General features: G+C 45.2%; 1 protein-coding gene across 8 annotated transcripts in view; it reads left to right on the forward strand.

Annotated features, from left to right (window-relative positions):
- The first annotated feature begins 2444 nt into the window (after positions 1-2444).
- The window catches only part of LOC138161819 (zinc finger protein 420-like), a 30409-nt gene continuing 19125 nt past the window's right edge, over positions 2445-13728 (forward strand). For 2 of the 8 annotated variants that reach the window (XM_069088768.1, XM_069088773.1), the window contains exons 1-2: positions 2446-6305; positions 9518-9699. In XM_069088768.1, the coding sequence (XP_068944869.1) occupies positions 9667-9699 (33 nt within the window). In that variant the 5' untranslated portion in view covers positions 2446-6305; positions 9518-9666. Of the gene's footprint in view, positions 6306-7152; positions 7314-9517; positions 9700-13728 lie in introns of all 8 variants that reach the window. The other 6 variants (XM_069088769.1, XM_069088774.1, XM_069088766.1 and 3 more) reach the window with 5 other exon arrangements.

The following is a 13728-nucleotide window of genomic DNA, read 5'->3' on the forward strand; positions in this document are numbered from 1 at the left end:
ACACTCAGCTGGCAGAGAACTAGCCTAAAATGAGGAATTAAGCTCAGTCTGGTTTTATCTGGTCAGGGTCTCATGTTCTAAGTCAGCCACTGTGCTTCTGGGTGCTTGGATCAAATTGGAAGTGGGTGGCAGCAGATGGAGAAACGTCATTCATTTTCCATGTGAAAGCTCTTCACTTAACCTGAAAGCTGCTAGCAAGTCTCCTTTAAGCCTTTTCTTCTCTAAGCTATTCAACCTCACCTTCCTCCCCAGTTTCTGGACACACTCCCAGGTATCTTTAAGTTATTACTAAATTGTGATACTGGGAGCTGAATACAATATTTTAGATGTGGTCTTTGCAGAGCAAAGCACCACTGTCACCTCTCTCATTCTCTATACTTAGCTTTTCATTGCATTATAAGATAGCATAAGGGGCAGCTAGGTGGTGCAGTGAATAGAGCACTGGCCCTGGAGTCAGGAGGACCTGAGTTCAGATGCAGCCTCAGACACTTGACACAAAAACTAGCCGTGTGACCTTGGGCAAGTCACAACCCCAATTGCCCTCCAAAAAAAAAAGATAGCATAACTTAAAAAAAATTTAGTTTTTATTCACTTTGATAACATTTTTGAGTTCTAAAACTTCCTCTTTCTTTAGAACTCTTTGAGTTCTAAAACCTCCTTCCTCTGCCACCCCCCCAAGATGGCATGCAATCTGATAAAGGCCATACATGTATAGTCATATTAAACATATTTCTATATTAGTCATGTTGTGAAAGAAGAATCAGGACAAAAGGGGAATAACACCAAAAAAAAAAAGTACACTTGGATCTGCATCCAGACTCCATAGTTCTTTTTCTGGACATGGATAGCATTTTCCATCATAGCATAACTTTTTTAGCTTCAGTGTCCTTCCTCTTGTCCTTTTCCCCTCCCCCTCTTTACCCCTTCTGTCTTTATGTGATACTTGAGGATACGTTGAGAAATTCCTTTGCATGTATCCCTTTGGCTTCATGAATGCTAAGGATCTCCCTTATTTACTTTCTGGCCACCTTACTGTATTAGAGAACAAACATCGTGTTTCTCCCTATACCACCATCAGTTCTGTTGGATTTCTCCCATGTACTGCTCTTAAGCTTTTACAGATTATCTGCTAAATGGTTAATGTGATTTTCTAGAGAAACTTCAGAGAAGCATTGCTTGTCTTTGAGTGGAGAGGCTTGAAAGTATTGCCTCAAGAAACATTTATCAGGTGCTTATTTGCAGAATGCTGTAAGGCCATGAAGAAGATACAAATTTTAGCCAAGACTTAAATCCTGCCCTCAGGTTACAGTTGTGTAGGGTAATTAGGTATAGATGAGCATTCTTATGGAAATATGACTTCATCTGTATGGATATTATCTCCTCTTTTCACAGTTCCTTTAAAACCCAATACAAGGTCTCCTAGTGGAAGGCACTGGAGTCAGGAAGATCTGAGTTAAAATCTGGCCTCAGACACTAGTTGTGTGACCCTGGGTAAGTCACTTAACCTATTTGCCTTAATCTACTGGAGAAGGAAATGGTAAACAATTCCTGTATTTTTGCTAAGAAAACCCCACGTTTGGGGTTTTGGGCAGTATCGGCAAGCTGTGGTCCACAGGATCACAGAGAGTCAGACATGACTGAACAAAAATGCCTCCAAGAGCTTCTGTGTTGAAAAATACCACCTTTCAGCTGTTTGGTGATAACCTCTTGAACTTAGCAAGGCTCATCTAAATAGATATATAGTTTAATTGGCAAACCTAGAAATTCCTACAAATACAGCTACCTTCAGCATTTTTGTGACTCTTTGGAAGTCTGCTTTTCCAATATATCTGGCCTTTTATCTCTTTCTCAGATAGGGCTTCAATCTGCCCTCTCACTGCCTTTCTGCAGGCTCTTGGTGTCTGAAATATACTCTGCTTTGCCTCTACTTCTCATAATTGCTGTCCTTCAGCTCCAAGGTTAGGTGCCATTGAGTGCATGAGGCCTTGGCTGTTTCCTCAGGCATTAGGGCTATCTACCTCTTAAAATTAATTTGCATTGCTTTATGTACCATCTGTATTCTCTTGTCCTTTTACATGTTATGTTCCTTCAGTAGATTGTAAATTCTTTGAAGCTAACAGTGACTTAATTTTTTGTCTTTGTATACCCAACACAGCATAGTCCTTGGGACATAGGTTTTTAAACAAATGTTTGTTGACTTGAATCATGTTCTGGTGATTTATTATTCTTACTGCTAATAAAATTAAGAATAAGTCCTATTTGGACTCCCAGGGAAAATGGCTAGCAGTTTGGTAAAAAAATAAATAAATAAAAGGAAATAGCTGAGCATCTTAGACTTTATCCCACAATACATTCCCTTGGGTCAGCAATCAAAATTAAAAGAACAAATTACAAAACTATTTTTTCAAAAAATAGTATTTTTTGCATTTATGGGCAATTATTAAACATCTTTGACTTAAAGAATTAGACAACAGAGTAATTCCACAATTTAAAAATGAACAGAAAGTCGTTGGTGTGCTCTTTCCTTCCTGAAATTACCCTTTATTTGTCTGTGCACTGTCTCCAGGGGAAAGTAATCTCTATGAGGGCAGAGCCTTGTCATTTGTGCCACTGTAACCAATTACCTAGCACAGGGCTCTGTCCATGAGTTTCAGTTTTGTGTTCTTTCTGACCCATTGGCTATCCAGACACACATGCTACATGCTACCCGGGAAAGAGTGTTTGATTTGAGGTCAGAATTGAGGTAAATGTTTCAGTTTAGGTTCCGTGTCAAGGAAACCTCCCCCATAATTCGGTTGGCCTTCACAGATGGCGGGTGCTTTTCCTGGACATCTTTTTTTTAAGTGTTTTATTTTCTCCAAGTATATATATAAAGATAGTTTTTAGCATTTATTTAAAAATTTTTTTATTTTAATAAGTTTATCTACTTTTAGTTTACAACACTCAGTTCCCCAATCCCTTGAGTTCCATGTTTTCTCCCCCTCCCTCTCCTCTCCTCTCCTCTCCTCTCCTCTCCTCTCCTCTCCCCTACCCGCAATGGCGCCATGCAATCCAATATAGGCTCTAAAAATACCTTCACATTTAAGCATTAGTCAGGTTGGAAAGAAGAATTATGATCCATGAAGTGAATGAGAAAGAAAGAACGAAACAAAATTAAACACAAAAGAGGGACCAAGTACTTAGCTTCAATCTGCATTCACACTCTGTAGTTCTTTTCTCTGGATGTGGATATCCCTTTCCATCATGAGTCTTTTAGAGTTGTCTTATAACCTTGCATTGCTGAGAGGAGCCCAGTCTATCAAAGTTAGTTATCACAGATCCTATGTGTCTGTAATTATGTACAAAGTTACCCTGGTTCTGCTCTCCTCACTCAGCATCAGTTTATATATGTCTCTCCAGGTTATTATGATTTCTGTCTGCTCCTCATTTCTTATAGCACAATAGTATTCCATTACACTCATATACCACAACTTGTTTAGCTATTCCCCAACTGATGGGCATTCCCTTGATTTCCGATTCTTTGCCAACACGAAAAGAGTTGCTATAAATATCTTTGTGCAAACGGGTCTTCCTCCTACTTGTATGATCTCTTTAGGATACTGTATCAGCAATGCAATATTCACAATGCCTATGGCAATTATAAATATGCTGATGTGGTTATTAATCACAAAATATACCAGGCTCTCTATATGGGGGATAAAGCTAGAACGTTTATCAAAATGCCAAATAACTTGAGTCCCCAAACCAGAAAGTCAAAGCCATCACAGTAGTTATGAAGTTGGCACGCATAGTTAATGTAATAAACATCCACATTCTCAAGCCTTTAAAACAGAACAGGCTACCTCAGGCAAAAGTCCTCCTCTCCCCACTCACAGCAACTGCAACTGCTCAGTGTCCAGGAAGCGTGCTCCCAACAGCTACAGCCCCCCATAGTTCGGGGTCCTTAGAGAAATTCTGGCTGGGTCAAAAAAAGGGGTTCGAGCCTCTGCTTCCACCTCCACCTTGGAGGGCCACTATGGCTGCTGCTGCCTCCACCAGTCACCAGGAACTCTAGTTTGGCTTCTGCTTCCTTTTGCTCCACCCCTTCCTGCTACCTTAGCAAGTCCAATGGGGCATGGAAGGTCTTTAAATCCCATAACCCTTACACATACAGCCCTAGAAGTGGTATTGCTGGGTCAAAGGGTATGCATTTTTTTAATAGCCCTTTGAGCATAGTTCCAAATTGCTCTCCAGAATGGTTGGATCATTTCACAACTCCACTAGTAGCATTCATTTTTACAAGATTTTGAGTTCCGGGGTGGCCAGGTAGCACAGCGAGTAAGAGTACTGGCTCCGGTGTCAGGATGACCTGGGGATCGAATCTGGGCTCAGACACTTAGCACCCACCCAGAAACACCTGGCCATGTAGCCTTGAGCAAGTTACTTAACCCCAATTGCTTTAAAAAAAAAAAGATTTTGAGTTCCAAATTTTTCTCCCTTCCCTCCACTCTTCCAAAAATGGTAAGCAATTTGATATATGTTATATATGTACAATCATATAAAACATATTTCTCCACTAGTCACAGTTTTGAAAAAAGAAACAGAACAAAAGAAAAAAACCCACAAAAATAAAGTGAACAAAATATGCTTCAATCTGCATTCAGAATCCATCAGTTCTTTATCTGGATGTGGATAGCATTTTCCTTCATGAGTCCTGTGTAATTGTATTGCTGAGTAGAGCTTAGTCATTCACAGTTGATTATCACACAATGTTGTTACTTTGTACAATGTACTCTTGGTTCTGCTCATTTCACTATGCATCAGTTCATACAAATCTTTCCATATTTTTCTGAAATCTGCCTGCTCATCCTTTCTTGGAGATCTTTAAGGACCATCTGGAAGACCACTTATAGGATTGTATTAGAATGGATTCCTTTATGCGCTTGACTGTGTGGATGACTGCTGAGGTCCCTCCCAACTGTCAGATTCTGTAGTTTAAATCTTGTCTTAATACCTTTATGACTTTGGTCAGGTTGCTTGCGCACTCTGGGCCTCAGATTCAGCCGAGCCAGATGGATTGGACTCTGAACTTCTGCCTCTACCTCTTTGACTCTATGATCTTTTGAGCTTTTTGCCTTTGGGATAATAGTTATGTTGAGTAGCACAAGCCCAAGGACATGCCCTTCGTGAACCCTGGAGAGTTCCCTTTAGAGTTGACGCAATCATGAGCGATGTGAATCCACCTTGGAGAAAGGGTTACTTTAGTTAACTTGGTGGTGATACTAAATTCCTTGATGAAAAATGAAAGGGAGTCTTTATTCAGCCCCCTCAGCAATGGCTCTTAAAGATGAAGTCTGACTGCCCCCTGACGGGTCTCCCAGAAGGGGCAGGGAACACTGTCTAGATGAGACCAGGGGCACTTCTTGGCCACATCACTACAGGTGGCCCTGACCCATGGTGGGGATTGGGGACTGTGTCAGGAAGCCGCCGTTGCTTCTGTGGCGCTGATGTTCTTGGTGCTACTCCTGCCCATCATCGTGCAAGAAGCGTGCTGTGAACTAACGGCCTTAAGGACTTTTTTTTTTTTTTTTAACATTTGTGCCAGGCTCCTCCATTTCGGCAGGTACCAGCCTTCTCACATCACCACTATTTATTAACAAGGCTCAGCAAACTGCTCAGGGAGCAGAGGAGCGAGGGGCTGGGGGCTCCAACGTGACCAGCGAGATCTTCCGGGGACGTGAGCTGCCCCGGGAGCCGTGGACACAAAGGCGGGCTTCCGGGCCCCGAAGAGCGTGCGTGCCGGTGACCTCGGACGGCCGGGTAGCGGAGGGGCTGGAGGGCTCGCGCCGCCCCTCACTCCGCAGCGGAAGCCACGTCGCCACGCTCTTGCGTGTATGCTTTAGGGCTGGCCAGGTCCCTGCGATCCCCGGGTGACCTGCCGATAAGTGTCCGACGCAGTATTACTCAAGAACGGGACATACGCCGATAGATACACTGAGGCGGGGCGGGGCCTCTACAGGCAGCCGGCCCAACATCCGCTCTCCTTCCCCAGGAGGGCCCTCTCCCTAGGTTCCGCCCTCAGCCTCTCCGGTGCCTCGCAGATCTAGGCATGCGCGGAAACGCTCTTGGCCTCTGACTATCATTCCCAGAAGACCTTGGGAGATGGTTTTTGTTCTGGTTTGGGCCCTAATGAAACCATAGGAAATGCCGGCAGGATCTGCCGGAAATGTCTGAGTCGGGGCCTAGGGCCGGAAGTACCCTTGGAAGCACTTCCGCCTCCTAGCCGTCTTTCTCCCTAAGGTTTGTGGCCCGAGGGCGCCAGGCAGGTGAGTGTCGGGGAAGCTCCCCGGCGTCCTGCCCCGCCCTCTGCTGGAGCCAGGGGGCGGGGCGGGGGCGGGGTTTGACGAGGCCCCGCCTCACCGTTCCCCTTCCCCCAGGCTCCACGTCCCGGCCCCTTTCCCCCTCCTCCTCTTCCTCTTCCTCTCCTTTCTCTTTCACTTTGCTTGTTGCCTCTGCCGTCGCTGGGGTTCCATTGCTCCACCGAAAAGGCCCTCTCCAGAGCTCTTCAGGGCCACAAGTGGCCTTGGCTCTGGCCTCCGCAGCCTGGGCCGTCCCTGGCCCCGTCCTCCCCCCACCCACTTCGAGGGACCCCCTCTGCTGGGTCCTCCAGACCCCGCCCTCTGACCCCAGGTGACCTCGGGCGTGCTGTGCTGGGCCTTCAGCGCCGGGGCATTGAGCTACCACCCAGCCCTCCCCCAGGCGCCGTTCAGACCTGGCAGACGGCGTCCTAGACCGAAGCCATCCTTCCCCGAAGCTGCTCACCCTCCCAGACTTCTCGGTTACTGCCCCGCGCGCCATCTTCCGGCCCCAGGCTCGAGGCCAGGTGTGCGCGGAGCCCTGGCCTGGTGTGTCTAACCTCCGCGTCCCCTCTGCGGGCTTCTCCGTGGCAGCGCCCTGTCCCCCCTCCGCTCCCCCACCAAGTCTCTTCTGAGCCCCCGGGCTGGCCGAGGCCCCGCCCCCCCCCCCTTTTCTCCTCCAGGTTCAAATACAAAAGCCCCTGGTGTTGGGTGGCTCGTGACCGCCCCTCCCCCAGCCCCCCCCGGGGGGCCCGATCCCGACTCCCCCAGCTCTGCCCTGGCCACCAAGTCCGAGCCGAAATCCTGCCTCCTACAGGAAGACCTCGGCACTCCCCTGTCATCCCAGTGCCTTCCTCCAGTGATCGCGCCCTGCTATCCCATGTGCAGGTGGCTGGCACATGGTGCCCCCATCAGACTGAGCTCCTTCAGGGCACGGACTGGCTTCTGCCTCAGTGCTTGGCATGGCGCAGGTGCACAGTAGGTGCTTAATACATGTATACTGACCAGCTGCTTCCCCTCCTGTCCCCCTTCTTCCCCTGCTCTCCTTCATGTCAGCTCTTCCTGTTCTCTTCCCCTCTTTTTTTTTTTAAGCAATCGGGGTTAAGTAACTTGCTCAAGGTTACACGGCCAGTTATTTCTGGGTGTGGTGCTGAGTGTCTGAGCTCGGATTTGATCCAGGTCATCCCGACACTGGAGCCGATGCTCTTACTCGCTGAGCCACCTGGCCGCCCCTCTCTTCCCCTCTTTCAGCTTCTCCTCCTCACTTTCCCTCTTCCCCATCCCCCCTATTTTCCTACCTTCCCCTGCTTTTCCCTTTTCCTCTTCTGTCTCTGTTCCTCTTCTTCCCTGTCCTCTTCCCTTCTTCTCTCCTTTACCCTCCTTCACTTCATTTTTCCTCTTCCCTTAGGCTCTCTCGCTGGAAATGGGGGGGGGTTGTCAAGGAGTTCAGGGGGTACAGAGACCCTGGAAAGCAGTCTGGAATGAATTCAGGGACTCAAGCATTCTCTGAGTCAAAGTGGCAAAGATTTATTGTTGCTACACAGCGGCAAGAGTTCTTAGGGAACCTGCAGCCTTAAAGGGGTACAGCTTTCATCGGATATTGTTTAAGTACAACCTGGGCCAAGTATGCTAATTAGGGGAGTCAGGGTGGGATTAGAGGGGAGTTAAGGAGCTGTCAGTTCTTAAAGGAACATGCACTTTTAACGTCTGCTGTGCAGGTGTATTGCCCAGAATTCACCAGGAAACAGCCCAAGGCGGAGACTGCATGGAGGTGTGGCTTTAGGCTTGAAACATCACCGAGTAAGCTAGCAGTCAGGGCTGACTAAGCTGCCACCCATCAATGTGGTGTTTGACAAGAAGGATGTTGGGAGTATATGTGTATCCCAAGCTAAGAAGGGATGAGCTAGGGAGTGTACATATGACCGAATCTAGGATAGGTATGACCCAGTACACAGCTGCTTCGGCCAATCCACAGCTGGGTCAAGCTGAATTCTGTAGGCGCAGCTGGCCACTGTAAAGGAAGAGAGAAGTGTTTTGCTAGGGCATGCTGCCCTTGAGCTAGAGAGAAACTGCCTGAGACAGTGTTTTGAGGCTAGAGAGAAATGTGATTTTGGATCTGGATGTGATTTTACAAACTGGGGTTCAAGCACAGGCTCCCCATCACTTCCTCTCTTACTCCCCCAGCTTCTCCTCAGTTATCCCCTTCACGTTTCCCCCATTTTTCCTTGTACCTCTCCTTGCCCAGGCTCTCCTCCTGCCCTATCTTCCCATATTGGGGAGTCCAGACTGCAGGCCCTATCTAAATCTCAGGGATTCCAGAAAGTGCTGGAGATATGCCAAGCTCCAGCCTTCCAGGTGGAAAGGGACTATAATCACCTCTCCACTGGGAGAAGGAGTATCTTCCATTATCTCAAAGCCTTGTTTCTGACCTGTTAGCCAGGCTTCTTTCAAGAGTTCAGCCCATATAAGAAGTGGGCATTTTGGTCTATGACCAGTCAGTCACTGTGTGTTATCTTTGTCAACTAAAAGTCAGGTTAATTTGACTTTAGGGTCACACTTTCATCCTTCCCAGGCAGCTAATCAGTGACTCTTCAGCTAGCAGGGGTTAGGGGCTTCCCATGTGCTTCCTGGTACATTGGTAAGAGCTCCAGATTTGGAAGAGTTGGATGTGAATCCTGGCTCTGCCATTTACTGCTTGTACCTTGTACAAATTGTATAACTTCTCTGGGCCTTAGTTTTCTTCATCTGTAAAATAGGGGATGGGATGATCTCTTAAATCTCTTCTAGGCTTTAATCTCGGATCTTATGACCTCCTCCCATCTAGAAGAGTACAGATTTCTAGTCATATGTTTGGAAGTTAGAAGGAAATGTTTCTCACAAATCCACTTTTTAGTTATTGAAATGGCCCTTTTCTATGGCCCTTACCCTTTATCCTGGGAGCAGGGGGCCTATGGGTGGCCATTCCTCTAGTCCAACAGTGGGGAATCTGTACCACATGTGGCCTTGAGGCTATAGGTTCCCCACCCCTGTTCTAGTCTCAACTCTCTTTGTGGGGATGGGAGAGTTATTTTTTTTTTTTAAGCAATTGGGGTTAAGTAACTTGCCCAAGGTTACACCCAGTTATTTTGTGTGGGTATTAAGTATCTGAGGCCGGAACTGATTCTGGGTCCTCCTGACTCCAGGGCCAGCACTCTTACTCACTGCAGCCACCTAGCCGCCCCTGGGATGGGAGATTTCTAATTTTGTCTGGGATCAAGGAAGTTCGGGCTCCTTTCCTGTTTTCTCTCTCCCAGCTCTGCCTCCTGAGGATTCTACACTTACCCAAAACAGAATGACTCCTGTGATCCCAACATCTAGGTGTCAGGTGAGTCAAATATTTTTCTTTTTTTTAATAGTATTAGTATTTTATTGTTTCCCAGTTTTCAATATTCTTCTTTGTAAGATTTTGAGTTCCAAATTTTTCTCCCTCCCTCCTTTCCCTCCCCCTCCTCTCCCCAAGACAGCAAGCAATCTGATACAGGTCATACATCTTTAATCATGTTAAACATATTTCCGCATTAGTCATGTTGTGAAAGAAGAATCAGAACAAAAGGGAAAACCTACAAGAGGAAAAAAAAAACAAAAGTGAAAATAGTATGCTTTGATCTGCATTCAGACTCCAAAGTTCTTCCTCTGGATGTGGTCAGCATTTTTCATCACAAGTCCCTTGGGATTGTCTTGAATCATTGCATTGCTGAGGAGAGATAAATCTGTCATAGTTGATCATTGCGCAGTGTTACTGTTACTGTGTTTAATGTCCTCACTTCACTCAGCGTCAGTTCATGTAAGTCTTTCCAAGTTTTGCTGAAATTTGCCTGCTTTGAAAACCCAGATGTTGGTGCTTCCCTCTCTGGTAACTGACTGGGTGTAAATGTAATAGTCAGACAGTTGGAAGTCTGCTGATCTGTTTCTCTGTCTGCTTTCCTGCTTGTAATTTGTTTGTATTCTCTGAAGTTCAGGTGTTGAATTTTTTCCCCTGAACTAGGTAAAATGATATATGTTTGATTGATTAAAGTAAGATTGTTAATCCATTTTGAGTGGCTTTCCTTTTTGTGTTGGGAGCCATCCTGGATATGCTAGGGTGCTTGCTGCTACACATTCATATACCACAACTTGTTCAGCCATTCCCCAACTGATGGGCATCCTCACAATTTCCAGTTCTTTGCCATCACAAAAAGAGCCGCTATTAATATTTTTTGTACATGTGAGTCCTTTTCCCTATTTCATGATCTCTTTGGGATACAGACCTAGTGGTGGTATTGCTGGATGAAAGGGTGCACACGGTTTTATAGCCCTTTGGGCATAGTTCCAAATTGTTCTCCAGAATGGTTAGATCAGTTCACGATGAGTTGGGTTTTCTTTGTTGAAATAACAGCAGGTTTTTGGAGTATGGACAGCTCCTTCTGCCCCCCTCCTTTCCCTCACTCCAGAGGCTGGGACCTTAGGGAATGCTGCTCATCCTTTTCCTCTGGTCCTTGCCCGTCTGTTTGCTCAGGAGTTAATGCTCCTCAACTATACGCTCAATACTGAGGAGATCAAAGGAACAGGATCCACATGAGGAAAAATGTGTCTGGGAGCTCTTTTTGTGATGCCAAAGAATTGGAGACTGAGGGGATCCACCCATCAATTAGGGAATGAGTGAACAAGTTATGGTAAATGAATGTGATGGAATACTATTGCATTGTAAACAGTAACGAAGGGGATAGTTTTGGAAAAACCTGAAAAGACTCACATGAAATGATTCAAAGTGAAGTGAGTAGAACGAGAACATTCTACACAGTAACAGCAGTATTGTAAAGATAATAATCTGTGAAAGACTTAGTAACTCTGATCAATATGGTTATCCAGCACAACTCCAAAGGACTCATGATGTTCAGTGATATCTACCTCCAGATAGGGAACTCATGGACTCAGTACAGACTGAAGCATGTATTTTTCCTTTCTTTATTTTTCTTGCTTTTTTTTTCTAGAACATACCTAAAGCAAAAATATGTTTTGCATAACTTTATATGTGTAATATGAATCATATTTCTTGCCTTCTTAATGGATGAGGGATGAAGGATGGAGGGAGGCAGAGAACTTGGAACTTAAAATAATGTTTAAATTAAAAAAGAAATCCTACATACTCAGTACTGAACAGCCTGCTAGAAGTAAATAGAAAGACTCATAATTGCCAGTCTTGTCCATCGCAGAGATTTCTGTCTTCTTAAGGAGGCAAGATCAACTATTTGATGTATCTTATTCATGCATTTTCTAGCATTTTTAAAGTACCAAGTAGAGTAATTCAGACTATAAGGACTAAGTAGTTTAGAAATTCAGAGAAGGAAGATGTTGATCTGAGATCAGGAAATTAAGGAAGACTTCTTAAAGGAAGTACATTTTGAATTGACCGTTAAAATGGGTAGGATTTGGTTAGTTGGGGAGAGAGAATTAACATGTCATTTGTAGGAAGTAAAGAGTGTGGACTCCCTGTGGTGGGCAGGTCATGACAGGGTAATGGAAAGAGGTGAGTGGGGGTGCATGCTTTCTGGTAGTGAGTCCAGAACAACACTAAAATCACTTCCCCTTTTATAACAAGCAGATATTTCTGTTATTCTGAATTTGATAGAGATCAGTAAACATGAACATTTCCATATACAAAGACCCAGAAAAGAGGATTGCATACAAGATCCTAGATTTCCATGATCTATAGCTTATATTTTTAAAATTGTATCATAAATTCAATACATTAGTCTCAAAGCTGCTGTCAACATACTTTTAAATGCATTCTGGACTGGACCAGTTTTTAATCTGAGAACGGCTGGAGCCAAAACAGAACAGGCCAGAGACAGGTGTATCACGAATCAACTTTCTGTTTAATTACTTCTAGAGTGAGGAAAATACTTGTAAGTAGAAGCCCCTCCCTTCCTGAGAAGCAGGGGCTCTGCATTTTGGGGTACCGACAGTGCTGGTCTGTGACATAATCATTCTTAGGTCTTGAGTAGCTGTTCCCACGGCAGCCTCATGTGTGGCAATACAGGTGTTCCTGGGTCCTGTGGGAACAGTCTCCAAGCCGATTGTCTCACAGCAGGCTACATACCTGGTTCGGTTCACTAAGCCGTTACAAGGAACAGCGATCATGAGCAAGTCAAGCATGCGGTGGATGGCTCACAGGTCCCTGGGAAATAGGGGGAAGTGACCACCTGCTGCTTGGTCAGAGCAGTATGCTGTGCCAGATGAGTTCATCCAGAACACAAGGGACTCTTATTAGGCCAAGCTCAGGGCACAGCCTGCTTGCTGGGCCTTCCCTCTGGGAAGCAGGATGCCTCCAAGATATTTTGACACTGCCCATTTGTCCTCTAAATATTCCTGTTCTCTTCTGTGAGTAAGCTCATTTCTAGAAGTTGTTTCATTCTTTGGACTTGTAGTCCCATTGTATGGCACGTAGTAGGCACTTGATGAATACTTATTGATTGAGGTTTTAAAAATGCTACAAGGCTCTTTTCTTTCTTTTTTGGTCATTGCTATCACTAGTTTCACACTCTGCAAGATCACTGCCCCCAATTAAAAAAAAAGTCCTCATAACAGCTAAGTATAGTCAAACAAGACAGATCCACATATTGGCCATGTCAGAAAACGTGTCTCAATTTGGCCTCACCTCTCTTTCAGGCAGTGGGTGGTGTTCTTGGTCATTGATCCGCTGATGTCATAGTTAGGCATTGCATTGATCAGAGAGTTCTTAAGTCTTTTTTTACATTGTGGTGGTAGTTGTATCACTTGCCCCAGTTCTGCTCTCTTCATTCTGCATCAGTCCATACAAGCCTTCTCAGGTCTTTCAGAATCCATTTTTTTCCTCGTTTCTCACATGTAACAAGACTTTTAGTACATTATACACCATAATTCATTCATTCACTCTCCAGTTTATGGACACCTACTTTGCCTCCCATTTCCTTGATACACCAAAAAGTATTTCTGTACATATTTCTGTTCATTTGGGTCCTTTCACTCTTCCTTTGATCTCTTTGGGTTATGCGTCTGATAGGGAATGAATGAACAAAAATGAAGTTATTAAGTACTTACTGTGTTCCAAACACTTTGCTAAGTGCTGGGATTCAAAAAGAAAAAGTGAGACAGTCTCTACTTCCAAGAAGCTCTTACTCTAGGAACAGCTAGGTGGCACAGTGAATAGAGCACTGGCCCTGGAGTCAGGAGGACCTGAGTTCAAATCCAGCCTCAGACACTTAACACTTACTAGCCGTGTGATCTTGGGCAAGTCTCACTTAACCCCAATTGCCTTGTCTTCCCCCCTCCAAAAAGCAAGCAAAAAAGGAGGAGGAGGAGGAGGAGGAGGAGGAGGAGGAAGGGGAGGAGGAAG

The sequence above is a fragment of the Petaurus breviceps genome, unplaced genomic scaffold, assembly GCF_028583685.1.
Source record: "Petaurus breviceps papuanus isolate PSGF00001 unplaced genomic scaffold, PetGlider_PUasm1.0 185, whole genome shotgun sequence".
Lineage (NCBI taxonomy): Eukaryota > Metazoa > Chordata > Mammalia > Diprotodontia > Petauridae > Petaurus > Petaurus breviceps.